We start from the raw sequence: 27,028 nt of genomic DNA, 5'->3' as shown, positions 1-27,028 counted from the left end.
GATTTAGAATGCTGGAAACAAAATAATATTATTGCTGTTTCACAAATCGTGATTTAATTCTTTGGTATATTTCATATTTTAGGCTTTTATTGCATTAAGAAGTGAAGAGAAATTGTGTTAGAAGGAAGTTACTACATCTTTGAATTATATACTCTACATCAGATTTGAGAGTTGATTTCCAATGTATTTAATGCCCCTTCAGAGGGCATTAAATATATGCTTTTGTTGTCTTTATAGACACTCAAGTACTTGTCCATCATTGGCACTTTTAATTAATTTCAGGACAGTAGAGAATTTGGTAGAAGTCCTCAGAGAATACTTACTGTTGTCAAATTGAGCCATTTTTTATATGCCACATTCTGGATAACCAAACTCATTAGATTGTTTCCGTATGAAATTTAATATTGTATCTAGACAAAATATATTTTCCTTGGGACAAAAATAGGAAGGATTACTGAGAGTACAGAAAATTTTCATTACTTCATATTTTTTTCGTAAAACACATAGCAAATTATATGGAGACTAACATTGTCCGGTGCATTATATTAACAAAGTTCACACTTAAAATAAGAATCATAGTTTGACATGGGGATCTACACTCAAAATTGTGAATCATTCATTTAATCCAGAGTATTTTCAATACTATTAAATGAGAATCAAATGAACATGCACAGTGGTTTACCACTCAGTGAACCAAGCACTGAAGCATGAGGAGTTCTTTAAGTGGATACAGACAGAAAAAATATTATATTTAATAGAAGAAAACATAATAATACCATCTGAGTATAATATTAAGGAGATAAACTAAGAAGATGGGGAGAAGGAAATGATAACAGGTGCACTGTGTCTGTACATGTCTAAAGTAGTGTGAGAATTCTGTTTGTAAGCACATGACTGTTTTCACAAGAGAGGACCTACAGGAATAGGGATAATCTCATCTGTATGAGAAGAAATTGAGTGGAGGAAACACCAGCCTTGCGAAAATTACTGACAGGATCAGGAGGGTGGGAAACTACATTTTCATTACCCTTACATGGGAAAAAGTACAAATAGCAAGATTTCAAGAGTTTTCTTGGAGCTGTTCAAAATGAAATTATGTATCTCAAAGATCACATCTCCTCTCAGAGTACACAAGACAGCATCTCTGCCAGAAGGATTCCAGTTGCTAGTTTATAAAGGATCAATTTATCCCATGAGCCATGGGAGAGCCTCTTGGAGTGTCAAACCTTTGGTATTGAGGTAATGCAGAAAGTTGTTTTCTTGACTGAGAGAAGCTGAGTAATTGACTGTTGCAATCCCAAAGCTCATATTTGCTTTATGAAATGGTACTATGGTCGACCAGAGAGGTTACAGATTCTCCCTCCTTGGAGGTATTCAGAAGTTGTCTAGACATGATTCTGGACAACCTCCTAGCTGGCTCTGCTTGTGCAGGGGGTTGGACTAGAAAATACCCTGAAGGGAGGTCCAGAAAACATCCGCTTGCTTGGTCTGGGTATGTGGCATGTTCCACCTAGTTGTCTAGACTGGGTGACTCTCTTGATTTATATAACATCACAGAGCTGGCACTTTGTCAGGATGTCCCACCTCAGCATGTTTTCCACTGAGGTGAAGAGTGAAGGTCACCACTGGATGAGGAACTCATTATTTCAGGACAGTTTTTTTTGCAGGGAACTTCCCAGCGAAGAAACTGTCCTTATGGCTTACCTGCATTATTATGCTACTACCATATGTAATTAAATAGATATGCATGATACTTAAAGTAAGTTTCAATTTAATAGAAGTTGATTTTCTCTTTTCCTATAATTAGGAGCATGAAAGCAGTTGAATGAACTAGGGAGGAGAGGGAATAATTAGAACTACAGATTAGGATTGTGAAATAACAACTTCAGGATGAGTATCAGGAAGTATAGCTTGATAGAGAAACTCTCCATACGGATTAGTGTCACAGGAAGTATTTGGAGGAGCTTTAAACAGAGAGAGCAATAATAAAACTGGATGTAGTGCACAGCAACCCAGTGCCAGTATTCTGTCTTTTGCCCAAAGGCAGGTTGGTCAGGCCTGCAGGTGTTACATCCTGCAGCAACAATGCCTTTGGCCAACCCTGGAGCAGCATTTAATGGGCTCAGCAGATAATCCTCTGCAGCATCCTCAGCTGAAAGAGGGTTGAGTCTCTGGAGAAAGAAGGAAATTTAGAGCAAATGGACCTAGCTGAAATTAATGGTCTTAAATCATCCAAAGCAATTTTTTTCTTCTGTATGATCTCAGTCCTCTTGTGTTCCACACCAAAATCCATCGTGAAAGTGGGAATGTGTGTGTTCTCAGCTATTTCAACTTTTTTCTTTTTTTTTTTTTTTGTGTCTGTGCTGCTGTGATGTTTCATGGTCACTACTAGCTCTCGTATATGGAAAATGGCATATGTATATTTTCCAGAGGAGTAACATAGATGAATCACAAAATCACAGAATGGCCAGGGTTGGAACAGATCTCAAGGATCATGAATCTCAACCCCCCCGCCACATGAAGTCTGTGTAGTCAGTTTAGTTATTTCCTGGTAACAAATATATTGTAGATATAAATGCATAAAATTTGGTTTCAGAAACACTTGATAAAACAAGTGACATATTTGGCCAAGAAGAACAGACTTAAAAATGTGCTTCTGTGTAACAAGATAACTGGATAGGCAAGCTAACTACACCATTTATGTGCTAACTTTCCCTGGCACTTAATTCCTATCTGATACTAAGGCCATTTACCTGTTAAAAACACTCCTTTTCACATCTCTGGACTTGAATAGGCTGACACTAAAATCCTCCTCCAAGGCAGTTTAGCCATTGGTGAGTAAGAAAAGCGGGGGATGTTGGCCCACTTCTTTGCCATCAGAACCCAAAATTCAAATACTGGGCTTAGAATAATCACTGATTGTTAAGGTTTTCAGTGAGTTAAAAAAAAAATGCATTCTGCTCCAAAAAAGTCTCATCTTCAAGCATCCTGTGTAGCATATGTTTTGTAATATAGTAATTAATCTAGAGTTTGCAATGTACTCAGTATTCCAGGATAAAATTTACACTAGAATTAGAAATCAGAATCTAGGCAGCACAATACTGAATGTTACAATCACAACATATCAAAGGACAATCTCAGTCCTTACATTTTGCATTTTTGTTATAAATACTTGCTCATTTCCCTTCCGAATAATGTAAATCAGTACTTTTCAGTTCATTAGTTACCCCATTTCTTCTAATAATTCCCCAATTAGTATTGTAGTAACTGTAGGCTGGTTGCCATGGAGTGATTTGTTGCTTAAAGTATCTTCTTTTATGAAGAAGTTGAGCTCTTGCACCATTTTTCTTTCACCAACTTGTCTAAGATGGTAGGAATTAAGTAAGATGATTTTATATTTTTCTTCTTTTAAATATTTGTTGGAGTGCTTATTCACTTTCTGGGATAAGCACTAATGTTATTGTTGGTGGGTGTTTTTGCCTGTGAAATCTCAAAATAAATGGTAACAAACAAAAGAGCATGCTCATAACTTGGAGCTTCATGCATATATATGGGCAGGTTAGATGGTGTATGGTTAAGTGGTAGTTGTTTTTAATATGAGAGAATGTCTTTGTATGAGGCTATGGGGAGGTTTTTTTATTTGAAAAAAAAAAGATTTTAAGAAGGCTGTAGCAAACACTACGTTGGAGTTAGACTTATAAGGACAGAGCAGAACAACAAACTTCCTCACACGGTGAACTCCTTAGAGCAGAATCCATTTTGTTTTAGATTTGCATAGTACTTGCCAGAGTAGTGTCCTGTGCTAGTGTCCTCATGTGACTTTTGGATAGGAAAATCTGGATTGAAATTTTTTACATGGTTAAAAAACTGGTTTAGAACACAAAAGGGAAAGGGCTTTGGGAGCTGACATTCTTTCTAGACTAGAGACTTGAGATGAACAATTGAATATAAGTGCAAACTAGCAAACTTTCCATTTTGCTGAGTCATCTTGCTATGCTTTTTTGGCTTTGTATCACATGACTGTATAAATTAAGGAAAAACTACTTAATATAGGCATGGGTGGCAGTAGCACTGTAGCTTAGAGAATGCCCAATTTGTACTGCTTTGTGTTAGGCCCTGCAATTTTTAATTTCTCAGTGTCTTGGCAGCATAAAGAGTCGGTAATCCTGTTAGCAGTAATGCCTTAACAACTTTCCCGTGACTTAATATATCTCTTGTCTTCCTATCAGTTGCTCTTGTCTATGTCATTCTAACATGACTTTTTGGATGTTTTAATTAGTGTTGAACAAGAATTTGGTGTGCAATTAACACATTTCTATGTACTGCTGAAAGTAGTTGGAATCTGCAGCTTAAAAGGCTTCTTCATAAAGTTTATGTCTAGGGCAATTGTCTGAGCATCAGTTCTGACGTAGCTCCGTGTTTGTCACGTGCCACAATATTTCTTTCTGTACTCTGATTTTTTTCTGAAGCTTCCTTCTTTCAGGAAGACATATAGTGTAGAATGAAATATAGCAGAAGAGATGAATTGGCTATAATGTCTGGCAATTTACTGCAATGGATACTTATTCTAAGTGTTTTGGTTTTAGATCTAAAAACAAAGAAATGTCTGTTTGCATATTTGAATGTATGTGTTTTCTGGTTCCAGATATTGGTTTTGTTTCTTTGTTAGGCTAAAGAGCCCATTTATGCTTGATATAATGGCTTTGATTCTGTAATAAAGACACTTCTGCCAATTCTCTTTTATTTTTCTGAGACTTGATGAGTTAAGCTCCTATTAACTTTCTCCCAGTAATGCACTTTGTCTGGAACTTAGTGGGGTTTTGTTTGGTGATTTTGTGTTGGTTTGTACTGTGTTTTGATTTGTTATTGTCTTAATGCTCCTCTTCATTGTTGTGTGTTGGTTTATTGCCCTATGAAAGAAACAGGTAGCAAAACCATATTTCAGCATCAGTGATAGAGGTCATCTTCCTACTGCTGTATTTGCTGGAGATAACTGGTCCTCTTTCTACTGCATAGTGGAGCTCATATTTGTTACTTCTGTGTTAAACCTTTAAATATCCTGAAAATAGAGCATCCCTTGTTTCTTATCATTTCAGTGTCGTAAGCTGTATTTCTTGTCATTTCACTGTCTTAAACCCCATTTCCTTTGAGTAAATAGGACTCAGATTGAAAATTATCTTGTCTGTGAGGTGTGCTCTATTTTCTCTTTCTCTTTCCATTTCCTTTTGACATCTGAATGCTTTTCAACATTTAATGTAGATATAACTGTACATCACAGATTAAAATATTGAATAGCTTTGGTCCTACAGTCTGGTCACAGAGGAAGTCCACCAAAAAGTGATGATCTCCTATTGTCAGCTTTCTCCAGGTTCATTATTTTGGCAACTCTAACTCTACCTGCACCTGCAGGTAGTGCATTAATGTGTACATTAAGAGTGTGTCCAGCAGATTGAGGGAGGTGATCTTTCCCCTCTACTCTGCCTTGGTGAGACCACATCTGGAGTACTGTGTACAGTTCTGGGCTCCCCAGTTCAAAAGAGACAGGGAACTTCTAGAGAGAGTCCAGTGGAGGGTCACAAAGATGATTAGGGACCTGGAGCATCTCCCTTTTGGGGAAAGGCTGAGCGACCTGGGACAAAAGTGGTATCTTTTCAATGCTTGTAAGTGTCTAATGAATGGGAATCAAATGGATGGGGCAGGCTCTTTTCAATAGTCTTTAGCAACGGGGCAAGGGACAATAAGCACAAATTCGAATACAGGAAGTTATGTACAAACATGAGGAAAAACTTCCTTACTTTGAGAGTTTGTTTGGAGCACTGGAACAGGTTGCACAAGAGGTGGTGGAGTCTCCTTCTCTGGAGATATTCAAAACTGACTTGGACACTTTCTTGTGTGACCTACTGTAGGGAACCTGCTTTACCAGGGGTGGATTGGACTAGATGATCTCCAGAGGTCCCTTACAGCCCCTACAATTCTGTGATTCTGTGAATGCTTTTAATGTATTAAAATAGTACTAATTACTAGCGGAAACATGAGATAACGCATATTTTAGTAATGACTAATTACCTTTACACAGATATACTTTGCAGTTAAGTGTGCAGTCTCATGAATAACAAAAATAGGTTTTTCACATAGTTTGAACTCTATCACTTAGCGATAATTATATTTAACCCTTTTTCTTCTCTGAAACTCTGGTGAGTTTTTTTTATTACTTTGCCTGCTGTCATTCTGATTGTAGTCAGTCCTTTCCAGGTAAATCCACTTGTCCTTTTTAAGCATGACTGGGAGCCGCAGCACATATTTGCACTTTCCTGCACAGTTAGTGCAGGATTTATTAGAAAGTTAATTTATTAGAAAATTTTAAAAAATCCAATTCATTACAAAATTAACACCAGTGAACCGAAGAGTTCTTCAATAAATTTATTGTGACTCTTAGACATAATTTATTATTGCCTAGTGTTTAATAATATTACTAAACACTCTATAGTCCTCTTTGTCCCATGTGAGAAGGTCAAAGTAACTTCAGTTTGTATTAGAGACAGGAGTCAGGAGTTAAGCTATGAAGATGCCAGAGCAGGGAATTAGATGCAGGAACTGTTTTTTGTTGGTTTGTATATTTGTTTTATCTCTGAAGTTCATTTTCTGCAGAGTATCATGGAAAGAATGTAGAAGTCTAGAGATATTTTAAACTGATTTGTACTATTTCTGAGCAAGTCAGAAAATCCTTTAATAGCTCAGAATGCAAGGGGAAGGCTTTAGGTATATAAACCAGAGCCTCCAGTAAATTGTAAGCTTCTGTGGCTGCTAAGGTCTATCTAGAGCTTCATCAGTTCTGTCAACTGGAAGATCCAAACTCTAACCCCACAGTTTTTGATAGTGTTTTAAAGTCTGTCTGTGAACTGATTCCTAGAAGAAAAAAATAAAAAGTAGAGGGATACTGGGACAAAACTGATTGCAAATTCTTTTAGTTGACTGGAATTTGTGAAGTGCCAGCATTCAGAATTCCAACTGGAATAACCTTTGAGTTTTCTTACAGTTGTGAGAAAATATGCTCATTTCAAGTCATAAGGAGTTTTTTCAGAGGAAATACCAAATATTTAATGGAAAGACATTTGTCCCTCTAGCCTCAGGAATCCTGCTCTAGATCATGGAACATTGGACTTCTGGGGAGTTTCCTATCCTTATTAGATCTCATCAAGTTTTGCCAATTTGTTGCTTTTATTTTTTGTTGTTAGTGGTGGTGCGTTTTTGGTTGGTTGCTTGGATTGTTTGTTCATTTGTTTTATTGTAGTTTTCTAAGAAAAGATTTCTACAGCCAGTTCTGTTCTCTCTCCTTGTTCCCCTGTCCCAGACTGGGTACCTCTTTGGATCTTTGGCCAATTTCACACTGTTTGGGTAGTTCATAGCTTCACAAATGCTAGTAGCTAAATAAAGAATAACCCAAATGATCTCCCCTCTACTGAGAGCAGAATGCAACCATTACATCCAGCGGTAGAAACATGCCCAGGAGTCCCAATGTACTTTGCATGTGCTGTTCCCAGGTGATTGCTGGGGAGTATGCTGATGTGAAGGGAAACAGGATACAGGTTATTGCTGTAGGGATGTTGAAGTCAGGAGACAAAGGCAGCCCTTGAAAAATCAGGTTTCTCCTATTCACTAAATGACAGTTCAAATTGAAGACAAATAAATATTCTTTTGCAGTGGGCAGGACTGAAATTATTTCGTAAGGACTCTCTTTTTAGTGGAGTAAGCCAAATGCAGCTTTGATCAGACCTTGCTACCTGGCCTGGCCAATACTGGGTTCTAAAAGCACAGCTAACAGAGTGCTGAATGCACATAGCAAGTAAAGGATCATCATAAGAAAATCTCAAAATTCTAGATTTTACTATAATAGTGGAGAATGACTTATTGTTAGGCTGGAAACTTTCTGTTGTGTTTCTGCATCAGGAATTGTTTCTTGTAAGACATTAACTTATATAGCTGCAGCATGCTGTATGGACAGCAGTGTAACAATATGAATGCATATAGGTGAGATCTCCGTCACACGTCATTGCTTCACAGTCTCTTCTTCACAGTTTTTTGGCAAGAGCATTTTTGGGTTATAATATATGAACTTTTCTAAGCATATCATATAGATTTATGCATATTCTTAGACTATAAGTTATCATTCATTTCCCTCCGATTTTCTCTAAGCAGAAGAGCCACCTGAATTTATATTTGCTAGATGCCTGAAAGAATATTTTTCTAATGGCTCTCCTCCATTTGGAACAGAGCTGTAGCTCGTGACATTTTTGGCTCAGCCTAACTCATGAAGATGAGCTGACTCAGGGAAGGCACATGGCTTTTCTCTTCACGCTGTGGTTGGCTGAACACAGCCCCTGTGAGTGAGGGGTCAGTGCTCCTGAGAGTTTTCACATTGTTTCTCAGGGGGAAAATTGGCATTATTTAGAGCTTCTTGATTTTGTGGAGAATGAGGAGGAGGGAAACATTCAATTTTTTTCCAACCCATATGTGTGGCAAAGCAAATTTATGGAGAACGCTTTGAAAATTTTTTAAAAGATTTGCTTTGAATTATATTATCCAGCTTTACAATGAGGAAAAGTCTGAGTACCAAAAGCATAATTGCCACATCAGAGCTGCAATCTAGTCTCCAAGAGCAGCCATTAAGCTCCCAATGTTTTTCTAATGCCATTTCCCTCATTGCAAGTGATAGAGGTGATATGGAGCCTGAGATCAGGCACTCTGGAAAGTAGAAGGTAGCCTCCAGTTAATGTAGGAAGAAAGATGGAAAATGACAACAAATACTGGGAAATTTCCCTATGTCTCCAGACTCTTAGAAAAGGTCTAAGAAAGATAATCTTTACACTCCATCCATCAGTTAGGAGAGCTGAGAAAAGTAAATGGAGAAAAAAGAGAAGGGACTACTGTGGCTGAAATAAATGGAGAGTGGAGGCATTGTGGGCAAGAGAACAACATTGTCGGAAGTGCACAATGTCTCAGGCTGTGTTTAGGGCACAGGTCAGGCTTTCCAGTAAGGAAGGAGAAAGAAAGACAACTTAATGAGGAATATTTGGAAGCTAAAAGTGTTTTAAGTGAGGTTTTCCTTGGGAAGCAAAGCACATAGTTGTTTCAAGTAATGCAAGTGAACGTAGGGAATTAGGTGAACCACAGTTCTCTTTCCTTGTCCCCAACCAGTGGGAACATCTTCTGTTTTGGTTCACAGAGTTTTATTTTTTAAGAGGAAATGTATTTCCCTTGGGTCATACCAGACTCCTTTTGGTAACTACTGAGCTTATGTCGCATCCTGTTTCTGCATACCCATTGAAGTCAGACATTGCTTTTTAGTTTCAAATGGAATGAATTTGTTGCAATGACAAATTTGATTGCTGATTTTATGTTGGACTTTTTAACAAATCTTTACAAAATCAGATGATCATTCTTTGATGGATTCAGGTGACAAAATCACTCTCAGTTCCATTTTTAAACTTGGCCAGCAAGCTAACATTCTACTTTCAAACATGGATGCTTATGAGAGTGCTAGAGATAAGACTGAATCAAAATATTACAGACAGACAGTTTATGGGCATCCTCTTCTTTAGATATTTGCACTGCTAGCATTTTTTGAGAAATGAAAAAGGGAGGAGTCCTTTTCCCTACTGTAAGACAAAGAACATTAGCAGAGATTCTGCTCTGAATCTTCTCTACCGTTATCCGTTAGCCTCTTCAGGGCTGCAGTGACAGCTTTGAGAATTTTGGGGAACAGTGATGTGTATCCATGTGGTTTTATTTTATTTCAGCATTAATAAAGTTCTGACTCTGGTGTTAAATTATTAAGGTCAACACATCTTTTCTATCAGTTAATATCAACTGTAGGAAAGGATTGGTTCGTTTCATGCATTCTGTTCATTTTGTGGACTGCATCATGATGTCTCTCTTACTGGTTTCTCTTTCCTTTGTATTAGGGACACTGTGTTCACTAATCATTGAGAAGGTCATGCCTGAAGATAGGGGAGAATACAAATGCATAGCAGAGAATGCAGCAGGAAAAGCAGAATGTGTTTGCAAAGTGCTTGTGGAAGGTAAGTAGTTTCCTGGATACAGAAAAATCCTCTTTAATTTCATCCTTCCTTCCCTTACTTTCCCAGTACCAGCCCTTATGAACCACATACACAAAAAGTATCTCTGCCCACTTCTTCTCTCAACTTTTCAGTCTGTACAGAAATTGAGTGTGTTCCATAAAGGAGCACGAGCAGAGACAATACAGGCCCAAGGACTCTGTTTGCTTTATGGAATAATCAATATTCTCCTGCTGCTCTCTGTATTTCACAAGGATTGTAGAGCTGGACTTGATTCTGAGCTATACGCATTCTTTAAAAGCATATAAGAATTCAGAGTGGAAGCCTGGCTACTATTCTATCTCAAATCTACTACATATGGCTTCTTAATTCTTTGCATTGACTTTCAGTCCTTTGTTTTTTCTAGTAAAAGGGAGGAAATATAAATTAATTAGCACTCTTGTATGCCAAGTCTTAGAAGATGGATAATTTGCTAGCAGGAGAATGCCACTGGATAGTTCATGTCCATGACTGGCAGAGGGGAAGGATAGCAGTTATTTTTAAGTTAGAATTGTGATCTAAAACAACAATTCATATTGCTCCTTTCTACTCAATCTGCTGTCAGCTTCCCAGATGATGATTTTTAGATTCCAGAAATAATCTTTAATTTCATTATATCCATTTTGTTCCCATGGGCTCAAATTATGTCTGAGGAATATTTGACTTCAATAATTAAAATAGTTATGGGACAAATCTGTAAAATCTTAAGTGTCTGGACTCAGACCTAGCACAGCCTTCTTCTCTTAATTGTTTGGTAGGAGATTCAAAATTTTGAACAGCTATCTCCTGTACAAATAATTTGAAAGGTGAATATTTGAAAGCTATAAGATGATAGAGCTATTGCTGCAGTCATAATCCTGAATTGGGATCTTTCTTCTGAAGAGAAACATTGGGATCAAGCAATCTAACAAGTGATGCTCATTAGAATTTGTTACCTGAAATGCACTGTGTGGGATAACCTTCGTGAAAAACATTTGCATCTTCTACTTATGTGTCTATATTGTATGGGAACATACAGGGGAAATGCTGATTTTCAAAGCGTGCTAGTCTATAGATTTTGTATAAATAATGGAATAGAAGAACGACATGAAAGAGATTCTTTAGGGTGAAATAATGCTTCAAAAATGCCTTGGCTTCCCTATTTCCCTGCCATGTCTAAAGCAATTTTATGCAAATTATGCTTTGTTATGTTGAGTCAAAATGGGCCCACTAGCTTTGATGGTGCCTCTTTTTTAGTTGTTCTCTCAGGCTCTCAGTGCAACTGCTCCCATACAGAGATTCTCCCTGTCTGCTCCCTCTTCATTTAGGAATGTGACATTCTTCAGCAAGTTTGTGCAGAAAATCTTGCTTGAAAAAAATAAAGGCCAGTAATTTCCTCTAACCCTGCAGAAATATAAAAACAGACAGCTCTTTCATTATTGTTTTTTAAATAGAACTTGTATTTTATTATTTGTTTTGATTGTAGATACCTCATCCACAAAGGCTGCAAAGCTTGCTGAGAAAAAGACCAAGAAGCCTAAGACCACACTTCCCCCTGTGCTGTCAGCAGAAAGCAGTAAGTGACAGAGATCTTAATTACTTTCTTCTTACTGGAAACAAACGAGTGCTTTGGGATTCCATAGTCATACCCTTCTGTTTGCAGGCATAATATAAGGAGCTTGTTCTGTTCCTTTAACCCCTGCACATAAGGCTTATGAAGTGTGTTTTTGTCTTGTGGGGATTAGAAGTAAGAGCTAAAACCATGAGTTCAGATCTAGCCCACTCAGTTCTCAGTTTTTTATAATGATGCAATAAACTTATGACACAGATTTCTTTTTGGCTGCCTACCAAAGAGCAGAGAAATGCTCAAGTGGTTTGCCTGAAGTCATGTTGTATCCAGTGTAGACAGTATATTGTCTTACCATTGGTAGGTAAGGTATCTTTGCTGAATCATCTTGTAACGTGATCTTTTTTTTAATAAGAAATTTCTACTACTGCTTTTGATATGAAGTGCTCATAGTATACAAATGTCTATCTCAGATGTCAATGTGAGTTCCTAAAAAAGACATAAAGACAGGATTCTAATGGAAAATGAAATATTTAATCCTGCTGTGTCCTCCTCTCAAAAGAAAAGAAAAACAAAAGTTTATAATGTGATTTTCCAGCATGGAGCATTTTCTGCTTTTTTTAGCAGCAGTCAGGATTCAGTGCAGTTTTATATTTGCTGATGATCACAGGTAATAACTGTGCTTCTGGAATTGTTGTCTTATGTATAGCTATGCCCTGGGTTAAGCTATTTCTTAGTTGCTTGCTGAGCATTACAACTTTTCCCTTCTACATGTCATTTAGGAGTGTGTGAAAGGTCATACCAACATGCTCCAAACATGCTCCACCTCTGTACCTGAGCTTGAAATGCTGTTAATTAAGTACGACCTTTTTTTTTTTTCTTAGACATGAAAGGAAGTTTAAAGCCATTCAAAGCTCCACAGGATAGTGTTTTGAATAGTGTTTTGTATGCACATACATTTCACAGAATCCCAGAAAGGTTGAGGTTGGAAGGGACCTCTGGGTCCATTTGGTCCAACTCCTGCTCAAGCAGGGACACCCAGAGCAGAGTGCCCAGGGCCATGCCTGGGGGCTTTTGAAGCTCTCCAAGGAGGAGACTTCACAACATCTCTGGGCAACCTGTGTCAGTGCTCCATCATATGCACAACACAGAAGTACTTCCTGATGGTCAGAGGGAACTTGTTTTCCAGTTTGTGCCCCTTGCCTCTTGTCCAGCCCCTGTGCACCACCGATAAGAGCCTGGCTTCGTCTTCTTTGCGCCTTCCTGTCAGCTATTTATAGACAAACTGATAAAATCTCAATCAGCCACTCCCCACAGTTTCTTCTCATCCTCCCAGCAATGTTATCAGTTACAGCTTCCCTGGGAGAACGTGTGAGTAGGAATTAAATCTAAGTACAGGAATACATGCCCTAATCCACATCCTAGTAGAATCACTGCTTGTCTTGCTGTGGATGAAAATTGGATAGGAGGAGTAAAACAGAAGTTTGTAATTCTGGATTTAGTAATAAATGGGAAATAAATGGGAAGATTGAAATAACGGTGACTGTTGTTCTTAAGAATTCCCTTTTTTTCAAAATGCCTTTAAAGCATCTTTCCTGTTGCACTGAAAACATCAAGGTAACCAGAGAGAATGTTGGCCTTCGCAAGAATTTTTAGAAAACTTAAAAATAAAAAATAAAAAAGATGCATATTTAATTTTAAAAGGATTTGCTTGCAGAGATTCCATGGGTATTTTCTAATAGCTCATCCTCAGCCTCTGGAAGACTGCCTGAAATGAGTAAAATATACAAAACTGATCCAGTACACTTCATATTTTCAGTATGAACTGAAATCCCTTTCAGATGTTGAGAAGTTCCTTATCTGAAAGAGAGTAGGCATAACAATTCAGTTATTTGTACATCTTTGCCAGTTCTTTCCAAAAGAAATCGCAACCTAGTAAGCAGATAAATTTTTACTAACTTTGTTGCCACATCAACTCATTCACGAGTCCTAGTGGCAAGGGGAAGGAATTACATGGAAGAAATAGCAAGGAAAGATATCCTAGCAATGCCACTGAATAAATTCTGTATTTTGAGTAACTTTTTCAGTTCTAAACCTCCCACCTGTTTCTTTGAATAGATTTTGGAGAAATAAAGACATTACATAGCAGAGATTAAATAGACTGAGAATGTTTAGTTTTAAAAGATATTACTGAAAAGGAATATGATAAAATCTATAAAATAATGAACAGCACTGATCTCCTGTGCCAGGCATGGAAAAGAGCAAGAAATGCCATTTCTGGTTGAATTCAGAAATGACATGCCATTAAATTTAGGGTACACTTCATAAATCTATAAATGGTTTACTTTATTTATTCTTCCTGGATTTATAAGACTGAATTCTATGAAGTCACAGCAGTATATACTGTACGGGTATAGAAACCGTATACACTATGTCATCTTAAGAAATCCTTCTCAGGAAAAATATTCCACATTGTCTATTTTCTATAAGAAAGTAGAAGTCAAATTTCATATGGTGAGCATCTATGTCAACATTTCCTCCTTTTGGATAACTTATAAGAGATTCCAAAATTTTTGCCCTGGTAGGAATCTTCAGGAAATCTTATGGAACTTTTAGTTCCTGATAATGAAGGTCAATATGCTTCTCTTTCTGAAAGAGAATGAATGTTATTGGCTTATTAATTTGTAGACATTTTCTCACTGTGAGAATTGTTGCTACCTCATTGACTGTACTATAATAGGAAGAAACTGCATCCCAGCAATTGCTACCAAGAAAAGAATTGGTTTTGATGCTTCAAAAAATAACTGTCCCTTAGGAAAGTCTAAGCCATTGAATCAAAATGTTTGGAGAGAAATGCCCATTATTTTTTGAAGATCTAATTCATAGCACTACTCCCAGTACATAGTAAGAGGTGGCAAAGGCCACTTATCATAATCAGTGATATGAAAACCTAACAGGAAATCCTGGATTCCAGAGTAACAAACTTGTTAAACCTGCCGTTCTCATACCCAAAGCACATGCTTGAAGGGTGGTCCCAGCACACATTTTCATTGCACAAGCGTAAATTTTTCTGATCAGTTAAAAATAAAGTTACATCAAAGAAGTAATACCTCCAAGTGAAGGGGCCCTAGATGCATTATTTAGCAGTATTTGGGATCTTGCTGATATAAATCTTTTATATCAGCCACTGCATAAAATCTGTTTGCTTTCATGTCAGACATTTTTGGTGAAGCAATAACGCACACTTTTGGTTTAGTAATAATGCATTCTCCTGCTGACAGTTGTTAATAAAATGTCATCAGTGACACTGTCCAGATTGAATCCTCGGGAAGGACTGCTCTGTTATCTACCAGATCTGATTTTTCAGCACTGTCAGTACTTAATTCAGGCTGAACAATGGCATTTCTGGAAAAGAACATCATAAATATAAATATGCTGGACAGGACTCTGTCGTATTACGAATTCATGTGGAATTGGGGATGGGGTAGGTTCTAAGCATTTTAATTACCATGGAAAAATTGTGTGTCAGTGACCCAAGTGATTACCACACTATTCTGTTATCTGCTTTTCAATAAACAATCTTGTCAGAGGATCCAAATCTGCAAACATTATTGTAAGAAAATGGCACATTAAATATTTAAGCTTGATGAATTTTTGATTGATTTCTGTTCTTTCAATATAATATGAGAAATGGCACTGAGGAATATAAGGTGTTTTAAAATTTTACTATCATGTCAGATTGTTTTCTCCTTAGTGTAAAACTTGCCTACTTCTAAGAGAAGAACTATGTTGCTTAGGAAGCAACTAATCAGGTCAGAGAAATTCTCTTAATTGCAGAAATAAGACTCAGCTGTGGAGCAGATGTGTTCTGGCAACTGTGCTACTGCTGCCCTCTTTGGTCCCTAGAACCTTCTGAGATGCATTTAGGGTTCAATGAGACTATTCAAACCAGTTTTCTCAGCCCTTTTCTTTATCATAAAGTCCTTGGTACTCCTGCAAGAAACAAGAAGTTCTCTACACAGTGAATACAAAGTATCTAGATCTCTATTTAGTGTGTTGGAGCAGTATGAATTTCACTGCCAGAGAAGTCTCTAGCTGAACTTTTTCAAAGAAAAGTCAATCTCTTTTTCTAAGGGAATCTGAATCCTCTTCTTTTAGTGTACGTAAATAAGATTATCACAAGCTGTTATTAAGTCCTAGATACAATTTATCTGAAAGTTTGAATAATAAGAAGTGGTGAATGCATTTCTCAGATTAGGATCCGAGGGTGAATAACTGTGGCACAAGTCCTCACAACAAAGCTACGTGAAACAACAATGCAGTGGTAACTGTGAAGTTTGGTTGCCTTCCTATGTGAAAAGAAAATTCAGCAACTGTGCTTAGGAAGACAGCAATTGGAGAAACACTAATTTGTTGTTCTCCACGAAGCCCAGTCCAGTACTGCTGGCCCAGAACGCATTTTGATTCTCTGTTACTTTATAGCTCACGCCACTCTGACATTTTCTGAGTTAATATTGGCACAGAACAGTATTTTCCATGTGTTTTTCATACGGTCTATCCTACATAGCTGTATGTTGAGCGAAGAAGACAGAAATGTTTACTGATTGTCTTATGCAGAGAAAAATGAGGATAGTTTTTGCAACATGGCCTTGAACTGAGGAGGTGACACACACCATCAATTCCCAGTTATGTCACTGATGACTAATTGCAGATCTGTGGCATGTCATAGAAATACTGACCAAAGTTTCTTTTCTAAAAGAAGGGGCTACGTCCACTGACTTAATTCAGGTTCAAAGGCACAGAACATCTAACTTGTCCCACTAAAATAATTCAGAGCTCCTGAATGTCCAAATGCCCTTACAGTCTTTTTCCTTCCTAGCAGACTGGATAGCAGGCTAGTGACCTAGTCTAGGCTGTTGGTTGTACACAACTGTGCACAGCCTTTTAGCATCTACTGCTAGATGTCCTTGACCAATATGAGAAATACCAAAAATGGAATCTATATTCAAGACACTAACATTCTCTTGCTCCCATCAAAACTTTCAGTTGAACTCACACATCTTTGATAGTAAGCACTGTTTGATGTTGGACCTCTTCTGTACTTTAACTGCAGAAACTTCTCAAGCACTTTGCTGACAAACTGCAATGGAATTGTTTCTTCCTCTAGCTGAGCTGTTCCAAATACTAAGTAACTTTGAGAGTACTACTGTGCATTGCTGAAGCTCTGAGTGTGCTAGTTCTCTTTTGACTGAAATGCAAGAGTGAATATTTCTTGGATTATTTTTTCTCATGGAGGAGGCTAGATTTTTTTTCAGTTAGAGGACTGTCTGTGTGTTTTAGAAACTAAATTTGGGATGCTGCAACAAAATGTTGATTGTTTCTAGTGAGAAAAATGAAAGCCATTAAAAACTGCTGAAACATGCAAACTGAAAAAAAGTGACTTGTATGGCATTTAGTTCTTCAACTTCCTCATGTCATCAAATTCAATTTCATTTAAGAGTTTCTATTTCATTGTATTTAGATATTAAATGTTTATTTGGAAACAGAACTAGTAATTTGCTTCTTGAGAAGCAATCAAATGAAATTAAGCTTTCAAACCATGTCGTTTTCAGGCTACTGGTCCTGGTACATTGTCAGTGTTGATTTTCTCTGTGGCAATTAGTATAGGTTCATGAATGCATTAATAAGTTGGTAAGTAATTATGTGTTTTGTTTTAGTGCAATTTTAGCCATCATCTTTCTCTTATCTCAGCTTATCTGTTCTCAGTAATACCTGTAATAAGTTTTTGTACCAACAAGGAAGTTGGCGAGAGAAGCAAGAATAGAATGGAATAAGTCAGTGCCTTAACTGTGAGGATTTTATTCTTCTGTGCTTCTAAGTCTCAGTCACTTCATGCCTTCTAGCACCAGAAATGGTTAGAGACAAAACCTGTTTCCTTTGTATCATACTCTGATGTCTGGTCAAGAAGAGGTTACACCGTCTTTCTCCTTATGTTTAACAGAGTTAGGTGTTTACTGTGCTTATTTACTAGCAGAAAGCCATCAATACAGAAGATGTGCACATAACTGTAGACTTGTCACTAAAGGAAAACAGAAATTATGGACTGGTAGGAAATGCTATCTTGAGTACTGCTGTTTTTTCAGACTGTAACAGAGTTCTACTTCATGCTTTATGAAAGCAAGTTGTACAGAGAGCCATTTCAGGGGAGGGCTATGCTTATTTTTAGTAAAATTCCAAAAAAGGAAAACAAAAAAGAAAGAGGCTTCCGAACATATCTGCTCTCACGAATTCAACATCAGGGCAAAGAACTTCACAACCAAATGTCCCACAGCTATCGGCCTGTATGGAATCTTTCCCTTTTTTAGTGTATGTGCCCCCAGACACAAGCTCTCTAAGAGGCAAACCTGGCTATAAAGTTATGTAAATACCAGCCTTGTGATGTTTACATTAAGTCGTTTCTAGAAGGCAGATTCGTTTAAGGAGGGAATATTATGTCCTTTTTTTTTTTTCCAGGCTGGTTTTCAGCTTCAGCCTGTTTCAATGTAAATATCAAAAGAGAGAAAAGGTATTTTTTGCTGAAAAAGCAGCAGAAGCAGACTTACACTAACATTTCCAAGAGGCTCAAATATTTTAATGAAAACAATCATTTGACCTCGTCAACTTTGATTAATCTTATTAGATTTTTTCACTGTCTCCAGCAGCTTTTGAAACAAAAGCTGCTTTCAAAAAGATGCATGAGATGAGCTGCGATTCTTAAGGATGGTCTAAGAACAGTAAAGTGTGCGTCATCTGCCAAAAAAGTCAGCTTCAAGGATGCAGAGACGTATCCTTCTACTCATTCCCTGCCACACTGCCCCTGCCTTGCATTTCTGCTCAGCGCTGTTTGTGTCTGCAAAACAGGATATTCAGCCAGACCTTCAGCAACCCTTTGCAGTCTGCATGGTTTGATGAAATCCAGTGACAGTCTGTATATCCTCAGCTAAGTGAATGTTATGTCCTCATCGGTAAAAACTAAAATTAAAACAGTCTTGTATTTTCATGTAAAAAGCAGTGCCTTAATTGATTGGTGGGTGAGGAACTGGGAGTGGCTGATGATAGACTGGGGAAAGTTAGAGGAGTATCTGAGTATATAGACACTCATTCTGTGTATGTACTGCAAAGGCAGCAAATGACAGTGTCAGCCAAGTGAAAAAAATTCTTGAGATATTAAGAGTTAGAGTGAAACATGAGAATTTGGAGAATGAGATCACCCCACCAGCACTTGCCTGATACTTACAACAACCGAGTGAATATCATGCTAGTTTAAGGAAAGTGATTTTTCTCCTATTTGTCTGCAGTGACATTTCTGAAAAGTAGCTGTTGTATCTACAAACCAAGATGGCATTTACTTCTTCCTCATCACTGGTGTTCTTTGTTCATATCAGGCTTAATGAACTGTGGAATTAATCAAATTCATGTCATTACTTTAACTACTATTAGAAGTCATTATAACTCTTATAACCCAGCAGCTATTTCTCCCTAAGTTTAGAGAAGAGGAGAGAATCTGATATCAAATGCAGCACCAAAAAATTATGTAGTATTAAATTAAATAACTGAGTTATTTTGCATAAGATTGTGCATCCGATGCATAACTAATAGCATATTTTCACTAATGGCGATGTTTAACAGCAGACAATAGGCCAGATTCTGCAGCCCTTCCAAGTGGCACCTGATCACAGAAGTAGTTTCATCTACATAACTCTGACTACAGTTTGAAATAAATGAGTTTCAGCTCCAGGTGTGAAAATGCAATGACAAAGAGGAAAGCTGTTTCAGAAACACCACTTTTTGCTTTTATTCACAGAATTTGAATAGGAAAGAGAAGCTGGAAATATTTTTGCTGTCACTAGAATAGCCAGGGAACATCTCAGTCCGTTGATGACCCATCAAATAATGAGTCCCTTTAACAAACAGTAGGGCTCTTTGAATGCCTCTGTTTAAAAAGAGTTAAGCCCACATGGTAGACATGGTCCTGTTATGGCAGGATAAAATCTACAAAGGTCTTAATCAAAACCTTTAATTAGTGCTGTTGAGCTGTCATTGATGAAAGGCCTCCTTGAGAGATATCCAATTCTTTTTTTGATTCAGCCATTAGCACTGCAAGAATATCCTAGCTCTTCATGATTGTATCTCATCTGCTTTGAACAAAAACAATATAGGCAGAGCACATAGAAGCTAAGTATACAAAGAGAGAAAATAGCTATGCAATAGAATAGATTCTAAGAAGAAAGTGAGAACAACTTCATTGTATAATGAAATATTCTGCAGAATGAACTGAACAAACACTGGTGTTGACTGGTAAACCATTATTTTTTATTAAAACATTTGGTCTTTTAATAACCTATAGTAAATCAGTTGTGACTTTAAAAATTAAATAAATATTCACACAACTGCCCATGGCTCGATCTGTAACATCAGATCCCCACAGTGAATTCACATCTCATGGCTCCTTGTTCTCAGGACACATTGCCTGGATATCATGCATATCATGCACAGCTAGTAGCAAAGGAGGTTGAAGTAAAAATCTCTGTTGGTTTGGTGGGAGGGTTGTGAGGTTTTGTTTGTTTGTGGGGGGTTTTTTTGTTTGTTTTTTTTTGCTGCTCAGTGTCTTCTGAATTCAAAATATCTTTAACAATGAACCAAGTCAAACCTTTTGAGATTGTTATGGCTGTCACTATGCACATATAGAGATGTTGCCCGATATTCAAAAGCACATGGCAGATACTGCCTCTACTGCAGAAAATAACATCTTAGTAGCCAGACTGGTTCAATCAAGCTGCCTACCTGAGCACAAGAAAAGAAGAAATATCCTCTCAGAGCAGAGGCACCTAATCTAAGCGTCTTTGACAGTCTTTTAGTGGGTAAAAAGAGAGTGCTTCACAAGGAATTATTTCCTCCATTTCTGGAATTCAGTGGTTTGAAGGCATTCCATTCCGTTACATTTAATGGCCAGCGCTAGATGTAACTCTTATGAATTTGTCCTTTTGAACCTCTTTATGTTTCTGTCATGCACAACATTACTTGTCTGTGAACATAACATGCATGCCACATTTAAAACCACTTCTGTTTCTTTTTTAGCTGCTTCCTCATAGTTCAAGTAGCCTCTAAATACCTTCTTTTTCTTTTTTCTGAGAAATAATAAGTAGTCATTTTCTACCTATTTTTATTCTCAGTGGTTTTTCTACTTACCATTCACAATTTTCTAGAACATTGTCTTCTCAATATGTAGGTACATAGATGTCAAATGTTGGGGCATATGACTCTTTCATTGGGAATATTAACAAAAGTTGTCCCTACCTAAGGAAGAAGATGTGGCAGAGGAACTGATATGAGTATTTACTGCCAGTACATGTCTCTTTGCTAACTCACACGGGGCATAAGAAGTAGCATGTGGTATTCACTGTATAACTTTAACTGAGCTCATAGAGCATTGATGATGCTAGAAATTTTAGCAGAAGTTCAGTATGAAGTGGATCTTTGACCGGTGTCTTCACCCCTGTTAAGCTGCTATGAGAAATGGAGTATGATGGAGAATGGGATATGTGTAGCAGATGACTTTGACTCTTTTAAAAAGTTCTAGTTTCAGCTGTGAATATTCTGAGAATCATTCAGAATAATAGTGTTTTTTTAAGTATTTTAATTCCATTAGTTTAATATGCTGCAAGAACATAATAGATTTCCAAGTACAAACAAAGCATCACTATGAATGTAAGCTTCACAGTTAATCTACTTCCTTCCAAAACTCAAAACTTTTAATTAACTTTTTTTTTTAATATAATTAGGTGAAGCAACAGTGAAGAAGAAACCAGCTCCAAAGACTCCTCCAAAAGCAGGTAATCATTTGCATGTATCATCCTGTAGGAATTAATAATAAACCATTACAGTTTTAATCATCGGTCAATGCACTCCTAAGTACAATTGTTTACCTGCTGAATTTATTGTGCATATGTGATTAAATGGTGGGTATTATGTTCTGTGAGGAGAAAAATGGAAAGCCAAGCCTGTTTTACAAGCTTGTTCACAAAGTTACATTTGGCTAAAATTTAAATCATGAGCATACAAAAATAATTCCTGCTATTGAATACACTACAGCAAAATTCTATAGCTTGTCAGCACTGTAACTCCAATCCTTCTGAATATCCACAACACAGCTTAGCCTTCAGTTAAAAGGTTTTTCTATGTATCACAGGATGCGAAACCTGCATAAGCATATACCACTGAGAAGCTGAAAAATCAAAGATGATTTCCTTCTGTGCCTATGTAATAGATGTCCCACATGAAGCTCACCTGGCCACTGAACACAGATGGTCAAAGGCAGCTACCAAGTTTTAGATTTTCTGAGTGCTGTTATTATGAAGCAAGTTTGCAGACTCTGCCAGCATATGCAAACTGAGATGAGGCTAGAAGGGACCTCTTTTCAAAAATGCAAAGTGAAGGAGAATCCTACAGCACATTAAATGAACTGTTTGTTTGGAACTGGTGAACAGTTTTAGCAGCTTTGGCCTTTGTATTTCTGTTTGTTGGTCTTGTATGAGCAAAATGCTAATGTGTACATTGCTATTGCTTCTCTACAGTGGAATGAATAATGTTTACAATGTTGTTTCATTGCATACAACAGGTGTGTGCCAATCCTTGTTTCAGATGTGGCTCTGAAACTGTTGAGCTGAGAGAGAAATGTGTTTTGAATTTTAAGAAAAACAGAAAGTATAGTAACATAAAGGGATTGCTGGTGTTTTTTGTTTTTATCAGCTACTCCCCCTCAGATTACTCAGTTCCCAGAAGACAGAAAAGTCCGTGCTGGTGAATCAGTGGAATTGTTTGCCAAAGTGGTAGGAACAGCACCCATAACTTGCACCTGGATGAAATTCCGTAAGCAGGTAACTTGTTTTCTGGTCTCTTTAACAACTGGGGAAAAAAAAATAGAGCTGGACAGGAACTCCATCAAGCCATTGATGGAGAATCCATTTCTTTTCTCCAGGACCTGGCAGTGTTCATGTCATTCCTGACATATTTTTCTCACTGTTGCTGAAAACATTACAATGATGGAGATTTCACACCCTTCATTGACAACCTATTTGCAGTGCTTAAACATCCACAGTGTTAGATGTCTTTTTCCTCACAACAAACCTAAATATTTCTTGTTACAGTTAATACTCATTGCTGCTTGTTCTGCCTCTATAAAAAAATGACTGTTTCTTTGAGAAAATCCTTGGAGCATGTAATTAAATTATAGGTGATGCAAAGAATATGGTACCTGAAATGTATTTGTCACAGGGAATACTTTTTTCCTTTAGAAGCAATCTTTTCTTCGTTGATGCTCAGTCTAAAGCAATGACAGAGGGCAAAAGGTGGTGTAAAAATCTTGAATAAAATATCTTGAAACACAAATGTCACATACGAGGCAAATCAGCAGTTGTGCTCCTCTCATCCCCTGGGCTTGAATTCTTTCTACTTGAATTACTTCTCTTGAATTACATTGCACGTGTCCATAAAGGCAGCTTATAAAAAGAGTTTCTTTAATGAATAATTAAAACACTTGAAACCAAACAATGCAATATGCAAGTGCTGTGTTAGGATAGAGCAAATATAAATATATCCTGTAGCTGCTATTGTGTTTATTTTATTCTGAACTAACTATCCACTCTATAGAACATAAACAAAAACAGCTCCTCCTACAAGGAAGTTTAGACTGTAAATTCAGATGGGTCAGCATTAAATTGAAAGAGTTCAAAACAGTCTGCTAGTCCAAAAGGTCCATCTTTGCTAACCTCAAATAACCTCTTACTTTAGGAGAAAAAATATGGTCTAGGTTCTTGGGTTTTTCTTCCTGAATTCCTGAATTTCCTTCAAATTCTTTAGTGTAAAGATTGAAGATTAAAAAAGATTTACTTGTTTCTGCAGTAACAGCCCTCAAGTGATATTTAACTCCCTATTTTGCTGAGCTCTGTCTTGGCACAGCAATGCAGTGTGTCCCTCATAGGTTTCTGATATATTCTGATATTTCTGTATTCATCACCAAATATAACAATCTTATTTACATAGATTTTGAGTTCATTTTTATATTAAAAATCTAAATGAAAGTAGAGACCAGCACTTCATCATACCCATAGCAGCTTCATAGTGTGTGATTTTTTTCATTTCTAAAATGATGGTTAAAATAATCATCTTTATACCTGCTTAATTATTTTCTATGAGACAATCTAAAGATTTGCAAAATTGTACATTACAATGAGATTTTTTTTCAGGAATATCGGGATGAAAAGGGATTGATATAGAAAAGAAAAAGCATCATAAACAGTGCAGGAGGATAAGTGAGGGCAGCAGTATTTCACTTTTTTAATTAAATTGGGAACCAATTACTATGTATTTTGCTGCATAATTATTTTAATTTCTTTTTCACATATATTTCATCACATGTTGTTTTTTTTTCTCCTGGATTTCTTCTATTTCTATACATGCAGATGATTTTGACTCTGTTCCATTTCCATTTGTAACAGTGAAAATCACTGTCGTGTTCTTACAGTCTTCCTGGGGACTATCTGTAGTTGTTTGAGCAAAGCCAGTGAGTGGTTAATTCTGATTTCAGCCCTTCCACTGTGTAGTGCAGTAAGCAGAAGGGATTCATCCCCTCTGTGCTCCTTCCTCACATTCCCTCAGGTTCAAAAATGCCACAGTGGCTTCCTACAGGTGTAATCTGGATGAATATATTGGCTGAAACAAAGGAAATGTCACCTTGGGATGACCCATATAATTGTATGTGACAGCAATCTAGTGGAGTGATGCTGGAGCCACATCAGCTAAAACAGACAGCTTCTGAAAGCCTCTTCTATTAGCAGATAATGAATTGTTTTACCCCACCAGTTGTTGGAGATTCTTAACCTAGCCAGTGTATTATTTTATTTCTCTTACTCATTAACTATTTCTAATGAAGCAAAACATTACAAACCAGTGTAGAATCTCAGAAGATCATGGGGAAAAGAAAAACTTTCAGAGTAATTTAAACTGTAATCCTACATAATCCCATTTAGTTATTTTCTATTCCAATTACTGTAGGAACCATTTTCACAGGTTACTTCTGGGCATATAGCAATGTGGATGTCTCATCTCAGCTTAGGAGAAAGCAGAGCAAGTCCTCTCTTAGCCCTGTAATTTCTGATTCTCTGAATATATGTGACAAGATACGACAAACTAAATAGCCTTCATTTTTATTGAAATTCTGAGAATAGTTGGAAGAGTCTCTTATCTAAGAAGGAAGTGGTAGGAGAAGGGCATTGACATTATGTTGTCTGCTTCATAAGAACACAGGGTACAGCTTCCATAATTGCAGTGTAGCATTATGAGTTTTAAAATAATCTTTCATGTCTCCAGTTAATACTGACTAAAATCTAAGTCTCCTTGGCCATTTATGCTATGATAGCTTTGTTTCAATTAAAAGCTAGTTCTTAATATGCCTGTGGTATTTAGCTGAGATTTCAGGTTTTGCCGGTCCAGAAAATAAATATGCCTTATGATGGCTAATCTGCAGTTTGTACTTCTCTCTGCACAGCTGTACCATTATATCTCCATTTCAGGCAACATCATCTTCAATTGTTCAGAACCATGAGACTGTTACTGTGATTTATGTTGAACTACAGAACAAGGCTCGTTGAGATGAGAGGGTAAAAGTCACAGCTATGGATGATTTACACATTTGGAATGGCAAATGAATTAGAATGATGAGGGCTGAACCCTTGTGCCACTGTGATCTCTGTGAGATATGTGAGACCAAATTTTTTTTGCGTGGTTATTACACAGTGTGCATTTTAAACCTGTAGAAGAGATGGTAGAAAGCAAAGCCCCTGCTCTTTAGTGGAGTCCCACAAGCATCAACGCTCCTTATTTCTGTTGCAGGAACAGAGCTATTGTAACATTCCACTGCATTTCTAGATGATTTGAGTAGACTGCATTATTTACCAGCTGAACATACTCACTGCTTGGATAGAGTTATCTGCAGATGACCATCATTATACTAACCTTGTGTTTTATGTACTTTGAGCTCTTACAAGTATGAAGATAAAGAAATTCCTCCTATGAGATTCTTTTTTTTTCTTTTTGAACTTGGCAGATTCAAGAAAATGAATATATCAAAATTGAGAATGCTGAAAACAGCAGCAAGCTAACAATATCATCGACAAAGCAGGAACACTGTGGATGTTACACGCTAGTTGTAGAAAACAAACTTGGCAGCAGACAAGCACAAGTCAACCTTACAGTTGTTGGTGAGTCTGTAATAATGATATAGAGTTATACTTATTCTAGACATTGCTCTGTATTTGTTTCATACTGTACATGATGATATGCAAAAAAATAAACAAATAAATAAAACCATCAGATAAGTTAAGAAGAATTAAGCCAAAAAAACCCCAATTCTTTAAAAAAACATCAGATGTTTGCCAGACTGCAAATTTTAGAAGTGCTGGTTTAGGAAGGACTGAGATGGCTTCTTTTAAACTGGAAACTTGAAAACATCCCGCTGCTTGGAGGAGGGAGGTCTTGTCCTTGTAATTGCAATTCCTACCTTTGTCCACTTGTTTTATAGGGGCAGAAAGCGATGAGTAGAGACAGTCTGTTTTGAATATAAAGCCCTTTATATTTGGATGTCTGTATCACACGTGTATTCTTAAATATGCATATAAGCTATGAGAGAGTGAGAGCATTTTAAAATTTCAAAAAGCCATATCAGATGACAGCTTTAGAGCATCAAGTTTGTTGTAGTGGACTGTGGACAGCTACAGATAATTTTAGACTGGCAAACAGTTTCAGTGTGTTTGGAGATTTAACTGCTGCCCTGGTGAGTATCAGAGAAATCTAGGCTGTGATACTGAGTTTTGCAACGGGCAATGAATCCATCTTGACATGGATACACAGCAAATGATTCCCATGCAAATCTAAGAAATTTCTACAAGCAGAGATTGAGATCTGGTTAAAACATCAGTCTGCTTCCTTCTGTTCATAGGCTCTGTTCTTTGTGGCCTGCAGAGGTGTCTTGACATGAGGACCCCTCCCCTTGGGGAGGGAAGAGCCCAGGCATTTGGACAAATTCTAATTCAAATAGCAAGTCTTCATCCTACTACATAGTCATAACTGCATTGACTCTGCTGTCTTAACAGATTGTGGGCTAGTGAGTAAGCAAGCAATGTGTGCATAATGCCAAAGGTAAAAATCTGACTCCAATGAAATCCATGGCAAAATACCAAAATACTAATCCAAGTTGGACTGGAAATTTATTCCTGCAATCCAGTGCAATGGACAATGTGCAAAGTTTAATGAGTAGAATCACACTTTCAGT

At 37.2% G+C, this 27,028-nt stretch overlaps 1 protein-coding gene across 2 annotated transcripts in view; it reads left to right on the top strand.

Moving 5' to 3' along the window:
• The window catches only part of MYLK (myosin light chain kinase), a 125,019-nt gene that overhangs the window by 59,106 nt on the left and 38,885 nt on the right, over nt 1-27,028 (top strand). For both annotated transcript variants that reach the window (XM_003207685.4, XM_019617231.2), the window contains 5 exons: nt 9,963-10,079; nt 11,581-11,670; nt 21,483-21,533; nt 22,450-22,577; nt 25,805-25,958. In XM_003207685.4, the coding sequence (XP_003207733.1) occupies nt 9,963-10,079; nt 11,581-11,670; nt 21,483-21,533; nt 22,450-22,577; nt 25,805-25,958 (540 nt within the window). The remainder of the gene's footprint in view (nt 1-9,962; nt 10,080-11,580; nt 11,671-21,482; nt 21,534-22,449; nt 22,578-25,804; nt 25,959-27,028) is intronic.

The sequence above is a fragment of the Meleagris gallopavo genome, chromosome 7 (assembly GCF_000146605.3).
Source record: "Meleagris gallopavo isolate NT-WF06-2002-E0010 breed Aviagen turkey brand Nicholas breeding stock chromosome 7, Turkey_5.1, whole genome shotgun sequence".
Classification (NCBI taxonomy): Eukaryota; Metazoa; Chordata; class Aves; order Galliformes; family Phasianidae; genus Meleagris; species Meleagris gallopavo.
This window is presented reverse-complemented; position numbering and strand designations above follow the sequence as displayed.